Here is a 19767-nt window from a genome sequence, read left to right as displayed (position 1 = left end):
TCTTCCCTCATGCATTTTCTGCCCTTCTCCCTTCCTCATTTAATTCCACCCCTCCCTTCATTCATTTTCCACCGTTCCCTCTTCAATTCCTCAACAATCTTCTTCCCTCCTACCCCCCCTTCATTTATTTTCCACCTCTCCCTCTTCTTCCCTCCTACCCCCCTCTTCATTTATTTTCCACCTCTCCCTCTTCTTCCCTCCTACCCTTCATTCATTTATTTTCCACCTCTCCCTCTTTAATCCCTCATCCATCTTCTTCCCTCCTACCCCCCCATTCATTCATTTTTTTCCACCTCTTCCCTCTTTAATCCCTCTTCTTTCAAGTTTTGTACTGTTGTGTAACGTGACCTGATAAAATGGAAGCCTTACATTCAGTTCTTATTCTAGATTGTTATAATGCAGAACACTTTTCTAATATTTAACGAAGACGAAATTAAAGAAAAACTGAAGTGCATTTTGTATTGTTAAAAAGCAAATTTGTTAACTAGCATTAAGTAAATTAACTGTATTAAGTAAAATGGGTCTGCTTAGACTGCACATGTGCCGTGCCCGTGTCTCATGCACATCGGATTTTTTAAAATCATAACTTGAGTTTAAAAGTCTACTTCCTATTCCAGAGTGTTTTTTTTATATCACTAGCTGTATGTCTGATAATAATAAATGTGTATGATTATTGTTTAATGAATTCTAAGGGCGAAACTTTTTTGTTTTGTTTGGGATAGCGCTTATCTTATTTTTTTCATCGATTGGAATAGAAACCGTCTGAAGTCGAAGATATAAGATTCAAAATTGGACACGTTCCAACTTTTTCTAGCCGTTTCGTTAATGGTTGTTCCAACCGTTTAAATTACCGTTAGTTAACGGCATTAACGGAAAATTATCAACAATCTTACAAAATTAGCGCGTTTACGGCCAAAAGCGCTAAAAATGTCATTAACGGAATAGTACAGTATTAACGACGGTGAGGGCAAAAATATTCGGTAACGGTTTTTAAACGCAGAAGACGACATTTAAAAACATGAAAACGCGTAAAATTTTAAAAATTAAAAAACTAAATTTCATGCAATTTTAATCAGAAAATAACGAAATTTACCGTTTTAAGCTTTTTAGTTAACGTTTTTAACCGCTAATTTTTTTTCAAAACGGTTAATCCGTTTCGTTAAATATTTAAAAATTAACGGTTTTTGTCGTTCGTTAACGGACTCTTCCGTTAATTTTCGAAAACCCCCGTTTCATTAACCGAACTTTGCGCGAATCTAGCTGTAGCCATCTATGTTTAGGACATAAATTCCCAATTTTAGATAAAACTTTTATTTTAGACTTTGTTTGTAGCTAAAAATGCAAAAAGAACGTTTTCCTGTGGTAAAAGGTAAAAGTAGACATTTTCAATAAACTTTAAATAATTTTTCTTGTACGTATAGGAAACATAGATGATGTAATAGGAACTGTATAAGTGAATCTGTTTGTGTGGAGTGGCAACTGGCAAGTTTATTCGCAACAATTTGACCTTTTAACCTTTCACTCAACTATGATGCCGGACTCTTATTTCTCTTAATAAATAAACGATGAAAGATGAAAAAACTGTGTCAAGTTATCGTTCTGAAAAAGAATTTGGCGGAATTTTTCTTGAGGACATTGTCGATTTGCTTGATTTGAAACTTACTTGTTTAAAGTTGTCTTTCTGTGAATTTATTAATATATATTTTTAGACGAGTTTGTTTTCGATGAAGATTTAGCAGATCTAGGTAATATAACAGGTTTAGTCAAAATATGTTCGCTTCATCAAACATTTATATATATTTCTATTTTATTCATCGTTCTTTGTTTTTATCTAGGTTTTAATATAGTCATGGGTTAGTACTTTCCACATTCCCTTTCTAACGGTGCATGGGCCAATTGTACGTAACAGATTGGCCGATATTTAACGGTTTAGAACGAATTTAGAACGATTTATTCCGTTTATTTTGTGCTAATAATAATATTCAAAAAGTTCTGTGTTCGTTTTCGGAAATTTGTCCAATCAGGTTAAAACAACGAGTTTTTTATCCGAACACGAGCAGGTATATGTTGCCAACTTTTATATTAATAGATATATTTTTTAGATAAGAGCTGGGAACAATTGGCGGAGGAACTTTTAGGAAATACAATTCTAAATATTTCAGTTTTTTACCATAGAAATATTCCAGTTTTTTACCATAGAAAAGTAAAAGTTTCTGTATTTTATCGAATATTTTTATTATTTGTATTTGATTAGGCGAAACAGCAGACAACAGGTGATTAAGTAAAAATCTAAGGAACTGCCATGGGAGGGGGGGGGGGAGTATATTAGAAAATCAAATATTTTTCTTAATCTGTGAGCCTCTGAATAAATTAAGTGGGCATAATTGTTAAATATATTTTAGATGATCTCATTTATCTTTTTAACAAGTGTTTTTACAAGGTTAGCTAGGCTAGCTAGAAAATAGCCTAAGCATTTAAGAGACTGTTCAGAGTTCAGAGTAAAATTCAAATATCAACATTATTTTTGGCATCAAAAACGACACTAATACATCTCCTTTCATAACATTCATGAGAAAGAAGGAAAATTGTTGCTTCAACTCTCTAGAGCAGAATGTTTAACACCATGATGTCGTAAAAAAACTCTGATGTAAAGTAACAACATATTTTACAATTATCATTCACTAAATCAGTCAAGTTTAACTGGGATTGTAAGACAAAAAAAAACAGCCAATACAAATTCAAGAAGTTAATATCTTTTCTGTTTTTACTAAAGTTTATTTTGCTTGTTTTAATATCTCAATTGGTATATCTTTCTTCATACAATAACAACAAATTTAAAGCTTGTAACGATTATATCTCAATTATATTTGAAAACATATGTCAGTTATATATGTAGGAAGGATTGTATTATTTACATATTTTTACATATAGGAAATATAAAAATCGCATGAATAACACTTTTTTACATATAGAAAATATAAAGATCGCATGAATAACACATTTTTACATATAGGAAATATTAAATCGCATAAATAACATATTTTCATATATAGAAAATATAAAGATCGCATGAATAACACATTCTTACATATAGGAAATATAAAATCGCATAAATAACATATTTTTACATATAGGAAATATAAAGATCGTATGAATAACATATTTTTACATATAGAAAATATAAAGATCGCATGAATAATATATTTTTACATATAAGAAATATAAAAATCGCATAAATAACATATTTTTACATATAGGAAATATAAAGATCGCATGAATTACATATCGCATGAACTACATATTTTTACATAAAGGAAATATAAAGATCACATGAACTACATATTTTTACATATTGGAAATATAAAGATCGCATGAATAACATATTTTTACATATAGGAAATATATAGATCGTATGAATAACATATTTTTACATGTAGGAAATATAAAGATCGCCTGAATGACATATTTTTACATATAGGAAATAGATCGTATGAATAACATATTTTTACATGTAGGAAATATAAAGATCGCCTGAATGACATATTTTTACATATAGGAAATATAAAGATCGCATGAATTACATATTTTTACATATAGGAAATATAAAGATCGCCTGAATGACATATTTTTACATATAGGAAATACAAAGATCGCATATTTTTACGTAAAGGAAAAGTAAAGATCACTAAATTACATAATTCTACATATAGGAAATGCATGATAGAAGAATTCCGAGCCAGGATAGAAGATGACAAGAAGTTGTTTGGATGGATGATGAAAGATGAATCAAGGTAATAATCTAACGAACGTGATATTTAAGTTGTAAAAAAACTTTAAAACCTACCTGCAGTTTATTATGTGTTGGCATTTTCAGCCATTAATCTAAAGCTATTTCTAAATTGTCCATTAAAACTTTTTATATAATTTTAACTTGAGCATTCGATTTTAGATTTTTTGTCTGAATAATGTAAATTTTTCTTTAAAAAATACATAAATAACGTTTTTCCTGAAATAATGATTTGTTGAAATAATTTAGTATTTTTCTCCACAGGTTTTAAACACATCTGTGGAAGCTAATTACTCAGAAACTGAAATGATATTTTTCAAGACAAAAGATATCATATTAGAAAATATTATATTGTCTACTGTTGTCTCAGAAACTATAACGAAATTTCCCGAAAAAAACTACGAATACAGAACTTCATCCAAATGTCGTATTTTTTCTTTCTTTTCCATTTAAACCAAAGCATTATTTTTTTTTAACAAATAATTGTCTTCTTCTTTGAATTCAGTTTTGGATATTGTGAAACATGAGCTGAGCTGAAAACTTTAGAATTAGATATCCTTAATCCTGATCGGTAAATTAATCTAGAGATTAATAAAATGAGAACAAGCATTATTTAATCTGGAGATTAAGAAAAAGAGTGGATCCAAGTATTAATCCTGTTGTCCACCATTTAAAAGTTCCCAGCCTGAAAACTTTAGAATGGTGGATATCTTAATATCCAGACTAACCTAATCTTTTACTTGTATCCTGAAAAGTGTATAAAATTCAACCAATCAGAGTCGCGTATATGAAGCTGATAAATTTGAAATTTTGCGCGCCATTTACGATTATATAAAGAAACGGGAGGGACTCTCTAAATTTAAAAACCTGTTTTTTTCTCTACTATATCCAAGAAAGAACGGTTTAAGAAGAAAATCAAAAGTGTGTCCATTGGATACTCAGATTAAGTATTTGTGATTAAGGATATCTAATTCTGAAGTTTTCAGCTCTGTTGAAGTCCAGTTGATTCCACACAAATCTGCAACTTACATAATACATCTTTTCTGAATTCTTCTACCAACTCTAGCGCAACATCGACGTTGTTAGGCTTGTTGAGTATAGACGAAAACACATTTGATTTCAAATAAAAGAAACCTCTGGTTAGTCCGGGGTGGAGGGCATAATCATTTGTATTTCTATGGCCCCTGGAATTTTCTTTAAACAAACAAATGTTTGTCTCCATCTAACTTTTCTAGATTCTCTTTTAATATGATGCTTGTTTCGTCCCAAATATGTTTATGAATTAAAGTATATAAAGGTCAGAAACAGGGTTATCCACAAAGGATGAGTCTGTAAAGACGACCTGAAACTGTAAAAATATGCATATTTCGAAGGTAAAATGATTCTTATGCTTTGAATTTAGTTTTTTAAAAGGTAGCTACCCCCCCCCCCCTCCCCCCGTCCTATTGTCTGTGAAAATTTCTGATCCGGAAACAAAAGCATTGTTGCCGAAATGTGTTAGACTTGGACAAGACAAATTTTGGGTTGTGCGCTGGGGCTACTTGGGATGTAGATTATGTAGGGGGGGCAAGCGATTATCCCCTTTTGACATTATACATAGCTTTTTATTTTACGTGTTCCATATGACTTAATTTTCAAAATCAAATCCGATATTTTAATACAATGTATTTTTTGGTTGAATACAAGCAACTTTTTTGTTAAATATAAACATTTTTTTTTGTTGAAAATACGCCAGATTTTTGTCAAATATATGAGAATTTTTGGTTGAATGAAAACGATTTTTTGTTGAAAATATGCGTTTTTTATGTTGAAAATAAGCGACTTGATTGTTAAAAATTAACTAAAATAAGCGATTGTTTCTTGAATACGCGATTTATGTTAAGCGATTTTTGTCGCCTAATCGGGTGCCATCCAACTTTTCACCCGATTAGGTGACATTTTATTGCTTAATTATGATTTTCTAATTTAGAGTGTGGTTTAGAAAACAAAGAAACAATTTAACAGGTGCAGGGAATCATGAATATTGGAAAACATACTGCAGTACTAATTTCGTACAATCGTCTCCCAAGTCTCATCCTCTCATCCTTTGTGGGTAACCCTGTACATTAATATTAGCTAGATATATATAATATAATTTTAGAATATAAAGGTTTTACAATTCTAGATTTCTCTGTGTTCGTTTCCTGACAAGATTTCTGCGTGCTGGAGGTTGGGAGATCAAATCATCTTTACAGGTTCTTAGGTAAACATTTAATCATTTATTTCAGGTTCTTAGGTAAACATTCAGTCATTTATTCCAGGTTCTTAATCTTAGGTTAATATTTAGTCATTTATTCCAGGTTCTTAATCTTAGGTTAACATTTAGTCATTTATTCCAGGTTCTTAGACAAACATTCAGTCATTTATTCCAGGTTCTTAGACAAACATTTAGTCATTTATTCCAGGTTCTTAGACAAACATTTAGTCATTTATTCCAGGTTCTTAATCTTAGGTAAACATTCAATCATTTATTCCAGGTTCTTAGGTAAACATTCAGTCATTTATTCCAGGTTCTTAGGTAAACATTCCGTCATTTATTCCAGGTTCTTAGATAAACATTCAGTCATTTATTCCAGGTTCTGAGACAAACATTTAGTCATTTATTCCAGGTTCTTAGACAAACATTCAGTCATTTACTCCAGGTTCTTAGACAAACATTTAGTCATTTATTCCAGGTTCTTAGGTTAACATTCAGTCATTAATTCCAGGTTCTTAGGTAAACATTCAGTCATTTATTCCAGGTTCTTAGACAAACATTTAGCCATTTATTCCAGATTCTTAATCTTAGGTAAAGATTTAATCATTTATTCCAGGTTCTTAGGTAAACATTCAGTCATTTATTCCAGGTTCTTAAATAAACATTCAGTCATTTATTCCAGGTTCTGAGACAAACATTTAGTCATTTATTCCAGGTTCTTAGACAAACATTCAGTCATTTACTCCAGGTTCTTGGACAAACATTTAGTCATTTATTCCATGTTCTTATGTAAACATTCAGTCATTTATTCCAGGTTCTTAGACAAACATTTAGTCATTTATTCCGCATTCTTAGATAAACAATCAGTCATTTATTCCAGGTTCTTAGGTAAACATTCAGTAATTTATTCCAGGTTCTTAGGTAAAAATTCAGTCATTTATTCCAGGTTCTTAGGTAAACATTCAGTCATATATTCCAGGTTCTTAGACAAACATTTAGTCATTTATTCCAGATTCTTAGATAAACATTCAGTCATTTATTCCAGGTTCTTAGATAAACATTTAGTCATTTATTCCAGGTTCTGAGACAAACATTTAGTCATTTATTCCAGGTTCTTAGACAAACATTCAGTCATTTACTCCAGGTTCTTGGACAAACATTTAATCATTTTTTCCATGTTCTTTGGTAGACATTCAGTCATTTATTCCAGGTTCTTAGATAAACATTCAGTCATTTATTCCAGGTTCTTAGGTTAACATTTAATCATTTATTACAGGTTCTTAGAAAAACATTTAGTAATTTATTCCAGGTTCTTAGACAAACATTCAGTCATTTATTCCAGGTTCTTAGACAAACATTTAGTCATTTATTCCAGATTCTTAGATAAACATTCAGTCATTTATTCCAGGTTCTTAGATAAACATTTAGTCATTTATTCCAGGTTCTGAGACAAACATTTAGTCATTTATTCCAGGTTCTTAGACTAAACATTCAGTCATTTATTCCAGGTTCTTAGGTAAACATTTAGTCATTTATTCCAGGTTCTTAGGTAGACTTTCAGTCATTTATTCCAGGTTCTTAGGTAAACATTTAATCATTTATTCCATGTTCTTTGGTAGACATTCAGTCATTTATTCCAGGTTCTTAGATTAACATTCAGTCATTTATTCAAGGTTTTTGGGTAAACATTTAATCATTTATTCCAGATTCTTAGGTAAACATTTAGTCATTTAGTAAAGGTTCTTGAGTAAAAATTCAGTTATTTATTACAGGTTCTTAGATGTTTAAAATTATGAATTCTGTTAGATCAAATAACATAAGTTTGTAATGTGAAAGATTTACACCATCAGGCTGTAAAGATATTGGGATTAGAATATTTGATATTCAGACAAAGACTTAATTCCTTTCAAGGAATTTCTGTTGAATTATTGATGAGTTATTCCAGTCAAAGGAATAAAGTTTTTGTCGCAAACTCTGATTTTATTTTCCCTATACCTTTTCATTTTATTGTCGGAGACCTAAGATATTTCAAACTATGAATCTCTTTAGATCAAATATAAAAAGTTTGAAATATCAAAGGTTTACACCATCAGGTTGAAAAGATATGGCGATTGTAAAATCATAATTTGTGGCAAAAACTCAGTTCCTTTGAATTCAGATATCTATACTAAACAGGTTTATTTTGCTTGTCTGGGTACGTGTATGTTTGTCCGTTTGTCCGATTATATCTAATAAACGTAAAAATTACTGAACGACCAGAGGCCAAATTTAAAGAATTTGAGCCAAGCTTAAATTTGAGACCCGGCTCAAATATGGTCGGTTCCACTTAAAATTGTATTCAATTTTTCAAGATTTAAGCCGGCGCTCTATTGATCCGGTTTTTGGCAGATTTAAGCCGCAGCTCAAATTCATTAAATTCGGACACAGGCCAAAATTTGTCTGGGACCTCAGATGATCCTAAAATTGCTAAAATTTTAGAAAATTTTGGTTATGCGCAAAAAAATATTTCAAAATCCACGAACTTTTTTGTTATTGTTTTATATTTTACAAAGAGAATATGCTTACAGATAGAGACAGAATTAAAAGTTGAACAAAATTAAAATTAATTAAAATAAAAATTCCATTAAATATTTTATCTTCATGAGTTATTCCTTCGATTGAATTGTGAAATAATTAAGGAATTGATTGAATTTTATACATTATTATTTATTCCTTAGTCTGACGAATATTTGAGGATATTATCTCTTTTATAAAGTATTGAATGTTGATGAGGATTTATTCCCTTTATTGCTGTAAACATACTACAATTAAATTTACGTGAAATTTAAATTCTTCTAAACTTTGGAATACTTAAGGAATTATTTTCGAACATTTAAATTTGAGAAAATTATTTGAATTCATTAAAAACTGTAACTGCTTTCGAAGCATTATTCAATTAAATTGTTATATTTTAAACATTTTCTTTTTAACTTGTCAATTATTTGATAAATTATTCCATTATGTTGTTATGTTTTTAATTGCTTTTTGTTTTTGAGAATTTATTCATTGAAACTGTTAATCATTCGACTTTATAATTCCATTTTTTTTAATGTAGTTGTTTCTGGAGTATTTCTCCATTCAAACTGTTTATTCTTTTAATAATAATTATATTAATAAATTGTTATACTTAAAACATTTTTATTTCTCCCTTTTTCCTGTGATCTTTTTATGCATTAATTTTTATTAAATTATCATGCTTAAAGAATTTTTCCTCTTTTTTTAACATTTTTTTAAAATTTCAATTGAAAAAAAAGTTTCCTCTAATTGGTTATTTTTCGAGGATTTCTCACTCCAAACTGTTTATCTTCTGAAAAATGATTATTCCATTTAAAAAGTTTTTTTTTGAAAATTTCTTCCTTTAAAGTTTAAAATATTGTAGGAACTATTCCTGCCTGGGACGAGAGTATCCAGGCATCATTAGCCTAGCTATTCCTAATCAGTAAGTATTTACAGATGTTTTTGGAAATTATATATAATTATTTCTTCTTTTGAGTCTGGATTCCAAGGTTTCCTTACTGCGTTGTTAAAACATTAAATATTTCTTTTAGATTAAATATTGTTTACGAGATAAAACATTAAATATTTCTCTTAGATTAAATATTGATTACGAGATAAAACATTAAATATTTCTCGTAGATTAAATATTGATTACAAGACAAAACATTAAATATCTATCGTAGATTAAATATTTCTCGTAGATTAAATCTTTCTCATAGATTAAATATTGATTACGAGATAAAACATTAAATATTTATCGTAGATTAAATATTTCTCGAAGACTTATTATTGTTTACGAGATAAAACATTAAATATTTCTTGTAGATTAAATATTGATTACGAGATAAAACATTAAATATTTATCGTAGATTAAATATTTCTCGTTGATTAAATTTAATTGATTACGATATATAACGTTAAATATTTATCGTAGATTAAATATTTCTCGAAGACTTATTATTGTTTACGAGATAAAACATTTAATATTTCTCGTAGATTAAATATTGTTTACGAGATAAAACATTAAATATTTCTCTTAGATTAAATATTGATTACGAGATAAAACATTAAATATTTATCGTAGATTAAATATTTCTCGTAGACTAAATATTGTTCACGAGATAAAACATTAAATATTTCTCTTAGATTAAATATTGATTACGAGATAAAACATTAAATATTTATCGTAGATTAAATATTTCTCGTAGATTAAATATTGATTACAAGATAAAACATTAAATATTTATCGTAGATTATATATTGATTACGAGATAAAACATTATATATTTATCGTAGATTAAATATTTCTCGTAGATTAAATATTGATTACAAGATAAAAAATTAAATATTTATCGTAGATTAAATATTTCTCGTTGATTAAATATTGATTACGAGATAAAATTTTGAAATTTAAAAAAAATGTTTTGGAAAAAAATAATATTTTAATTTTGAAGAAAAAAAATCTAAATTTTTTAACCTTTGTTACTCAATATAGGTAACCCATGGGTTCCCTCAAATTTTGTTTAGCCCGTTCAGTCCAGCCGTTTGCTATGCTATAGCTAACATAAGTATACACATACAAATATATTTAAAGAATCAGATTCAATTTTTTATTTTTTTTATTTTAATATATTTTAGAATCTCATTCAATACATACACAAATATAGATGATCGAATTATCTTTACTATATAGATTTTTCGTAGATTAAATATTGTTTGGGAGAAAAAACTAAATTCGATATTAGAAGAGAGAGATGCATTTGGTCGAAGAATTTATATATTCAGACTAGGTAACAAATTATTCTTAAAATATTTTTAAAGAAAAAAACGAAGGTACATTACTTCAGGGATGTGGGATCCTAAAACTGTTCCAATAAATCAATTCTACGCGTCCGCATTTGTTCTCTTTGAACTTCTATCAAGAGAGGTAAATTCTAAAACTAATTTTTCAGAATTTGTTTGACAGGGTGTTCCAGATTTACAAGGGTACCCTCCAAACCTTAATCTGTTAAAAAATTATGAGGATAAATTGTCGTTTTCTTTGATTTATAAGTTTTTAATTCTGACAATTTCCTTTGTTGTTTCTGGATCAAAAATCTACACACCCCTAATAGAAACCAGAAAAGAAAACATTTAATTTTCAGAGAGAAAGCACGGAGATATTTTTATTATTTTAAGGTTTCTGTTGTGAATCGAACATTTGACTATTTAAATGCACAGTTCCATGAAATTAAGTTTAAATTCTCTTTAAAGGATTAAACTTCAGGTGAAAACTCAGATAGCCGGGGTTACAGTTATAGCAGATATTTCTAATTTTGGATCTCAACATATCAGGAAGAGTACAGAAGATATATTCAGATTCAGATAATACACATTGTCCTACACCTTGTTCGGTTTAAAACGTCATCTACTCTACATCTTAGTCAAATAGCAATTGACCTTTTTCTCATTTGTCCTACAGATCAAATGTCTTCTGCAACATTTGTCCTACAGATCAAATGTTTTCTACATTATTTGTCCTACAGATCAAATGTCTTCTACATTATTTGTCCTACAGATCACATGTCTTCTACATTATTTGTCCTACAGATCAAATATCATTTGTATCATTTGTCTTGCTGACCAAATATCTTTTACCTCATTTTTCCTAAACAAGAAATGATCAGTTTATTGTTTATCTCATTTTATATCATTTGTCATAAAGATAGCTTTGTCCTACGCATCATTTGTTCTATACAGCATTTGTCCTATAACTCGTAATTTGTCAAGCATGCATTATTTGTTCTTCACGTCATCTTTTTCTACACGTCATTTGTTCCAAACGTCATTGATCTACACGTTATTGTTCTACAGGTCATTTGTTCTACACGTCATTGTTCAAGACATCACTTACTCCACACGTCATTGATTTACACGTTATTGTTCTACATGTCATTTGTTCTACACGTCATTGTTCAACACATCATTTGCTCAACACGTCATTTGATCTACACGTCATTTGTTCTACCCGTCATTTGATCAACACGTCATTGTTCTACAGGTCATTTGCTCCACACGTCATTTTTCTACACGTCATTTGCTCTACACGTCATTTGATCAACACACCATTTGTCTAACAAGTAATTTGTCTAACACGTAGTATGCCATACTGTACTACAATCTATCAACTATCACTAACTATCGTGATAAAGAATCAGATAAGAAATTATAATTAACTTAGTTTAAGCACTTTTAAGCTATAATAGTCATACAAATAGATCTCATGAAGTGCCATTTGTTGCTATATTTGACTCTATTTGTCCTTCAAGTTCTTTATTTTTAAATGTTTATTTCTTTCACTATGTGTCCTAAGCTGTATTTATTCCTCACCTACCGGTTTACCATACTTGCTCATTTTCTGTACTAGCTGCCTGGGGTTGGAGCAGATTAAATGTATTGCGGCATTCCTCACTGGTTCCATGCCAGTCTGGTTTAGAAGGAAAATATTATCATAAAATATATGCAATAGTTCAAACCAAACATTTATGCAAGCAACTTTTGATATTTATTTATTCATTTTACATATTTCAGCTGTAAACAAATGAAAATGTCAAAATACATGTGCAAATGCGTTTAAAGTACCTGCAAAACCATAAAGTTTTTTTTCAGAGAAATTTCTAATTATCGAAACAAGAATTTTAAGTTTACTCATGCGCAAGTACTAAATGCTAATCTTTATGGTTAGCACAAATAAAAATGATATTGGTTTGCAACGGTACTAGAATTGGATTGAATCATGTACAAGACTTTTTGTTGAAAACAAATCAAATTGCACAAAGGTTAATGATGTTCTCACATGTACAAAAGGTGCGTATATGCTTAGCAGTATAGGTGGTATCAAACCAGCCAATCTTTTAGTAAAACATTTCACATGTTCATCAAAACTTTTTATTTTATTAGTAAGGGATGTTTTTTTATAAACACTTCCTCGTCTTACATCAAATGATGTTTTGTTATGAAAAACGAAGATGATAATAAACCAAGTTTAGAATTCATGTTGTAAATCATCCTCGTGTATTCAACCTTCTCTATACCATGATGAAACCTTCTCTAGTTCCAAGAGTATCGCAGAATATCATCTTCCACGGGTCAGACAGTTTTTTCTTTACATTTTATGAACTTTCTAGAAGATGCTTTATTATTGGTATAAACTAGTATTTATTGATTAATGTATAAAACATCTAATCATCTTGGCAATTGTCATTTAAACATTACTTAAAGACTTTTAACATTAGTTTTTGTTCAGTGCGAATGGGTGAACGTTTTCTTTTTTTACTGTAAATTGTAAACGTAATTTCGACTCTTCATGTTAAAGGGAGTGTTTGCGAAAAATTAAAGGGGGTATAGGCTTACGGTGAAAAATAATCGCTTTTTATCGCTAACGTAGGGTCCATACGAATTCAGAAATTTGCAATTACGACTCATATCGTAAAATAATCAATTTAGTTTAAAACAAGTCATTCAAATATTCCAAACTAAAGTCTTCGATTATTTTTCGTATTCGTATTTCATCGATATTTCATAATAATTGTAATTTGTTTTATAAACAATGCACCTAAAACGACTTTTTTCCGCTAGGAGTCTCTGCCAAGTGTAATCTTTCAAAGCATCGAGAGCAGAGACATCTGGTGGCCAACTATTTCGGCGTTTTAAGTGCATTGTATGCAAAACGAAAAAAAATATTATAAACTATTAACTATATACCAATGCGTCGAAAAATAATGGATGACTATAGGTTGTAATAGCTGAATTGTTTGTTTGAAATTAAATTTATTTTTTTTACGATCCGTGTCGAATATTGCAACTTTCTGAATTTGTAAAGACGCTACGTTCTTCAGTGTATGTAGTTTTTAACAATTTTCTCGTAATAGGCGCAACAGATAGAAATAAGATTAGTACAGATCAAAAGCGATAATTTTTCGTTTTCAGCTTATATAACCACTTTTTTTTCGCAAACATTCCCTTAACCTTTACGGTGGTAGGCGATTTTATCAACATAATGAAGACGACTTTTTCTTATAGTTTAAATTGTTAACAAGGTTTTTTCGAATTACAAGTTTGCAAGTAAATGAAGCTTTTTTAAACTGGCAAATTCTCTTTGTTTCCATGTGTTTGTTTATCCATGCTGTTTAAATGCTTGGTTTAAATCAAAATTGAAATCGAAAATCGTCTTCATTATATTGATATAATCGCCTACCACTGTAGATTAATGATGTAGAAGATATCGTTGTTTTTCTAGCTTTTTTCTCGCTTCAATTTTAGAAAATCAATTTGCCAGATTAACGTCTATAGTTCCTTAAAGTTAAAACCACAAATGCGTAATCAAGTAAAGATCCCAACAAAACCCAGAATGTTACATAATTAATATATAAAAACAGAAAAAGTGGTTGATTAAGAATCCATTAATGCTTCAGATCTGATTTCAAGAAATTACATTTAGAGGTTCCTCAAAATAATCTTCCAGAGTTTTTGGGGTAAGTCTGACACAAGCATTTCTTTCAAAATATATTTTTAATTCTTGATTTGCAGAGGCTCAGGAGATATGGAGAACGGCAATGTTGTCAGATCAGGAGAAGATATCAGTCAAGATTTTCAAACTTTAATCAATCATTTAATTGATTAATCCTAACTTTTGTATTCATAATCCTCTTTTTTACGTAACATTTTTCAATTTTAATCTTTAGAAAATTTGCATCAAATTATTTGAAAATATTCCTGTGTTGTTTATTGCAATTGTATTAGAAATCTTCATTTTTAAATATTGTCTTTTTCGTGAATAAACTATAAATATTTTTATTCAATTTCTGTTGAATTTTTAATTGATAATCAAATTACTAAGTTATAAAATTTTTGCATTTTTAAGCTGTACCGTGTATGCTCTACAAATTTAATAATTTCAATAATTTTTTCCCCTCTCCCTGGGCACGTAAGTAAAAATAGCAAAGTTGAATGCAGAGTTTATTCAATATATAATATAAACTAGGGCAGAATTACGATTAAGAAAGTATCCTTAAAAACTAATGAGTCATTTGTCAGTGTTTGTCGGCATGTGGTTTACGTCTAGTAGTTTTAGTGTACTCATACATATCTTTTTACTAGCATTATTCGTTTTCTTGTTACATATTACAGATGGTTTAGTTAGAAGATTATTAAATTGTTCAAGCTTGTTGTTTAGTCATCTATAGCGTCTAGTGTTTAAACAAACTTCGTAGAATTCTTTTTCCGACAGGAGCCTTGGTAGCAGTTGAAGCTGCTGTTGTTGCAGCAGATATTACTCCACTTGAAGCAGTTGTTCCAGTTAAAACTAAAATTTCAAACAGTTAATCAGTCTTAGCAATTAACAGAGTATGTGTACTTTGACTGGCCTATTCACCTTATATGATTGAATAAATTTAACACTCTAAGCAAGAAAGTTAAAAAGATTGGTGGGTGTAGGTATCAGTTAACCTTGCAGGCGAGGCTAATTAGATCAGATGTGCATTTGGGGAAGTTTGTATTTGAAAAATAGATATTCTGAATATAAAAATAGATATTCTGAAAATAAGAATAGATATTCTGAATAAAAAAAATATCAGAGTTTGTGGCAAAGACTTAATTTTTTACCTGAGATATCATTTTGAATCTGAGCTATTGCAACATCAGCTATTGCTACAGCAGAGGTCAATGCTGTTAAAACTGTCCCTGCTAGAATAGCTTTCTCATCAGCTGTGCAAGTTGTAGGTAAGTCAGCTCTGATTGCAGCAATGGTTGAACTAATAGTTGGGTTTGATATAGACTCTTTCGCCAATTCTGCAACTTTGTTGCAATTTCTTATAAAATCTCCGCAAGATGCTGCCCGCTTTATCCTGTTTTTATTTGACTGTGCAGTTGCATCTGTCTTAAGACCTTCCAGAGCAGCTTTATTATCAGTAATAGTTTTCAACTTGGCAATGAGTTTTTCAGGAGTACTTCCACCATTGCAGGCAAACATAATAGAAGAGGACTTATCTTGTACTTGTCTGCATGCTGAGAAGCTGCTAGTACAGTTGTTCTTAAATTTGGTGAAGTCTCCGTTGCTAGCAACTAATGAACAGTTTGCAATTGCGTCTGAAGCTGCTTTAATATCTGCAGCTATCCAGCAGGTACAACCTCCAGAAGGGAAACATTTATCTACTGCGGTAACAAGTGCACTCATTTTTGCAGCACAGTCGTCAGCTGCTGCTTTATCGTAGGCTGGCCTATTTGTTTCACATGCTGCTTTTATAGTCTCCGGGCAACTAGCTAAATTTGCTATAGCTTCCTTTATCGCTGCTTCTCCTGCACTGGCATTTTGGCATTTTAGTGCAGATGCATTTCCACCCCCAGCTTCTTTTAACCAGGAAAGATCTAAGTCAAATTCACCCTTTTTGCCTGCTTTTGATGAACCAAGACTTAGAAATTTCTCAATTCTGGATTTCTGCGCATTAAAATTTTTGACATTGTCCTTAACCTGCTTCATGTATTTAACAGCTAATTCTAAACATGCAGCATCAGAGGTACAAGTTGTCTGCCTTGTGGAGACTAACTGCTGAGATTTTTTACTCTTTCTCCTTCTTTGTCTTCTGATCTGTTTCTTTTTATGCTTGATCTTTTCCTTTTCTATTTTCTTCTTTTTCTTTGACTTATCTAAATTTTGTTTCCTGTTGCGAATTCTTCCTAGCTTACTTTCTTTCTTTTCCCTTGCAGCATCATTATCATTAACTGTATTATCTTTTTCTCTTGGAGCTCTGATATCCCTGCTCAAGCTCGCTTCTCCTTCCACCTCGGACAGTACACTGTTTTCAAGATTTTCATCCATGCCAGCTAAAATGGAAAACTGTAGATTAAACAATTATTCAATTCAGTTTGTGTTTAGATAGACTTTTAAAAGGTTTTACGACAATATGCGAACATTTAAACATTAAAATTTCAAACATTTAAAACTTAATAAAAAACATTTAAAAAAATATAAGGGTTTTTTAAAACGATAGTTTTTGGTTCGTTTTCGCCTTGTAGCTAGGATAACACAATTTCATGTTTGATGAAAGCAAACTTCTACAGATTTTAGATCGTTGGATCCTTTTCAAATGGCTGTAAAACCTTTTTTATCTAAAAACGATCTAAACGACTAACAACACTATTATTGCACATAATTATTTTTCCTTGCACCTCTAAATTTCACGACGAACAGCTATTTTTATATTTTGTTTCTGTTTTTCTAATTTTTGATGCAATAGTTTTAGCCTTTGCAGGTAACTGGATATATAAGCGGCTACTTCATGATAATATTAAAAAAAATGTAGGGCCGAAAAAAGAAAGAACAAAATTCATCTAAAATTACAAATTTAAAAATCTACCATAGCTTATTACAAATGAAAAGATTTCTTTTTAATATTGGTTGGCAAGCATTCAACAATTTTCATTCAATTTATGATATTTCAATTAATTCTCTATTTACCTCCAGCGGCAACAAGTGTACAGCCCAAAAGGGCATAAAGTAGCAGTTTGTCCATTACTAAAATTAAACATATTTTGGTAAGTTTATCAAATATTATTTTTATGTCATCAGATTTAATATCATCGTCTCAAAAAAATAAATTTCATAATTATTGGAAGAATTTAGGTTTTAAATATAAAAACATTATTCAATTCGAATAAGTTCCTGAAATTATGTTACCTTGCTGACTGACTTCTACGCCAGTGGAGACCTGTATACTGATCTAAGTAAAATATTATGTACACCAGGGTTTTATAACCATGCAATTAACTGAAAACAAGTGTACTCGAAATCTTAACCAATGAGATTTAAGATATATGCATTTTTCAAGGTAAAAGATTTTGCACAAAATTAGAAATTTACAGCAGAATAATTCTAATTTATATGTTTTTAATATTTAACGGAGAGGAATCAGCAAGGAACATGTTGTTTAACTCATAGATAAAACAAATATGTAACTATTTGAGCTAAAGAAAGCATGCGCGCAAAGTTGCACCTTCTTTGTAAAAAATAATGTTCTGTCCAAAACGTTAAAGTACTGTGTACCAAGTTTCAATATTTCCTGGGTTCCTAAACCGGCTGAGGGGGGGGGGGTCGTTTGACGCCCCCCCCCCCCTCCCCGGATTGTTATGTTGCCCTAGCACTCTCATTTTGACATTATCAATCACCTAGAAATTGTTTGACTTTTAATGAATAGTAATATAAAGGATTTTTGTAAAATGTAAAAAGTAGGGACAATGTAAAAAAATTAATGTAAAATAGCCGCTAACTATTTTGTGACTAAAGCTACAGATCTAAAAACTACATTTTTGTAAAGCTCTTGAAAAGTTTATATTGAAACATGTGTCACATATTAATATTTGTAAAAAAATATTCAGAACAGAACTGTAAACTAGAATAATCAGAACTAATTTACTGTAAACTAGAAATTCAGAACCAATTCACAGTAAACTAGAATATTCAGAACCAATTCACTGTAAACTAGAATAATCAGAACCAATTTACTGTAAACTAGAATATTCAGAACCAATTCACTGTAAACTAGAATATTTACAACCAATTCACGGTAAACTAGAATAATCAGAACCAATTTACTGTAAACTAGAATAATCAGAACCAATTCACGGTAAACTATAATATTCAGAACCAATTTACTGTAAACTAGAATAATCAGAACCAATTCATTGTAAACTAGAATATTCAGAACCAATTCACGGTAAACTAAAATGTTCAGAACCAATTCACGGTAAACTAGAATAATCAGAACCAATTCACTGTAAACTAGAATAATCAGCACCAATTCACTGTAAACTAGAATATTCAGAACCAATTCACTGTAAACTAGAGGTCCTGAGTTGGGAAATTTTGTGATACTCACGAACGCTTGATCACGTTATTAACTGTGGTTTCTTTTTATTTGAGGATCAATGCTCATTCTCCTCATTTTAGTTATCCCTTCAGGGTACAGTTAAACAGCAGGATATTGAATAAAGATTAGGTTAATCTGCAAATAATCAAAAGATGGAGTTTTGACCTATGTTCTGTTTAATTTTAACATTGCATTAGTCTTGGAATATTGATTAAAAAAATAAGTAGCAATTTTTCTCATCATTTAAAAAAGTATAAATAAGATTTAGATATTTATTTGATCTCTGATTCAAATAAGATTAAGATTAATTTTGATGCTGAATTATAAATGTGGCAAACTCGGTACATAATAGATCTGGTCGAATCTATCCGTTCTTTTAAACATTTGACATTTTTAAAAGTTTTTAAGTGACTTCACAAAAATCAGTGAATTTTGATAAATTGGAAAACTTTAGTCTTTTCTCAGGTCTACTTTTATCAGAGTATGAACAATATTGGCTCTGACAGAAGGAAAATAATTTATTTTCATTAAATTTTACAATATTTTTAACTATTTTTATGATCAGAAGAAAATATTTTGAAATTTCTGTATTTCTTGTTCTTCATTTTCTTTTTGTTTTCTTTCATACACCTTTTAATCATATATCAGCTAATTTTGAGGATGTTGTCGTAATTAGCTACTTTACAAGAAAAGAAATATTTGAAAAAGATCTTGCATTTTTCCTAACCGTGTAGTTAATTGAACTAGCTGGTAATCTTTACTCAGAGCTCTCTAAATTGAATTCTTGGGGGCACAGGGAGTGGGTG

At 30.0% G+C, this 19767-nt stretch overlaps 2 protein-coding genes across 2 annotated transcripts; one reads left to right on the top strand and one right to left on the bottom strand.

Moving 5' to 3' along the window:
• Positions 1 to 1299: 1299 nt before the first annotated feature.
• LOC111700100 (alpha-tocopherol transfer protein) lies at positions 1300 to 14900 on the top strand. The gene is made up of 14 exons (XM_023470917.1): positions 1300 to 1369; positions 1710 to 1745; positions 2103 to 2138; positions 2255 to 2273; positions 3711 to 3791; positions 5952 to 6029; positions 9442 to 9501; positions 10764 to 10849; positions 10907 to 10986; positions 11326 to 11393; positions 12466 to 12537; positions 13088 to 13186; positions 14513 to 14572; positions 14628 to 14900. The coding sequence occupies exons 1-14, from the start codon at positions 1339 to 1341 to the stop codon at positions 14719 to 14721; spliced, it is 900 nt and encodes a 299-aa protein (XP_023326685.1). The 5' UTR covers positions 1300 to 1338; the 3' UTR covers positions 14722 to 14900.
• A 143-nt stretch (positions 14901 to 15043) lies between these two features.
• LOC111700099 (uncharacterized) lies at positions 15044 to 17815 on the bottom strand. Its single transcript, XM_023470916.1, has 4 exons — positions 17773 to 17815; positions 17554 to 17610; positions 15702 to 16919; positions 15044 to 15402 (listed from the first exon to the last, which is right to left on the bottom strand). The coding sequence occupies exons 2-4, from the start codon at positions 17606 to 17608 to the stop codon at positions 15287 to 15289; spliced, it is 1389 nt and encodes a 462-aa protein (XP_023326684.1). The 5' UTR covers positions 17609 to 17610; positions 17773 to 17815; the 3' UTR covers positions 15044 to 15286.
• Positions 17816 to 19767: the final 1952 nt, after the last annotated feature.

Source organism: Eurytemora carolleeae, unplaced genomic scaffold, assembly GCF_000591075.1.
Source record: "Eurytemora carolleeae unplaced genomic scaffold, Eaff_2.0 scaffold267, whole genome shotgun sequence".
NCBI lineage: Eukaryota > Metazoa > Arthropoda > Copepoda > Calanoida > Temoridae > Eurytemora > Eurytemora carolleeae.
Note: the sequence above shows the minus strand (reverse complement) of the source record. Positions and strands in the feature narration are given on the sequence as shown.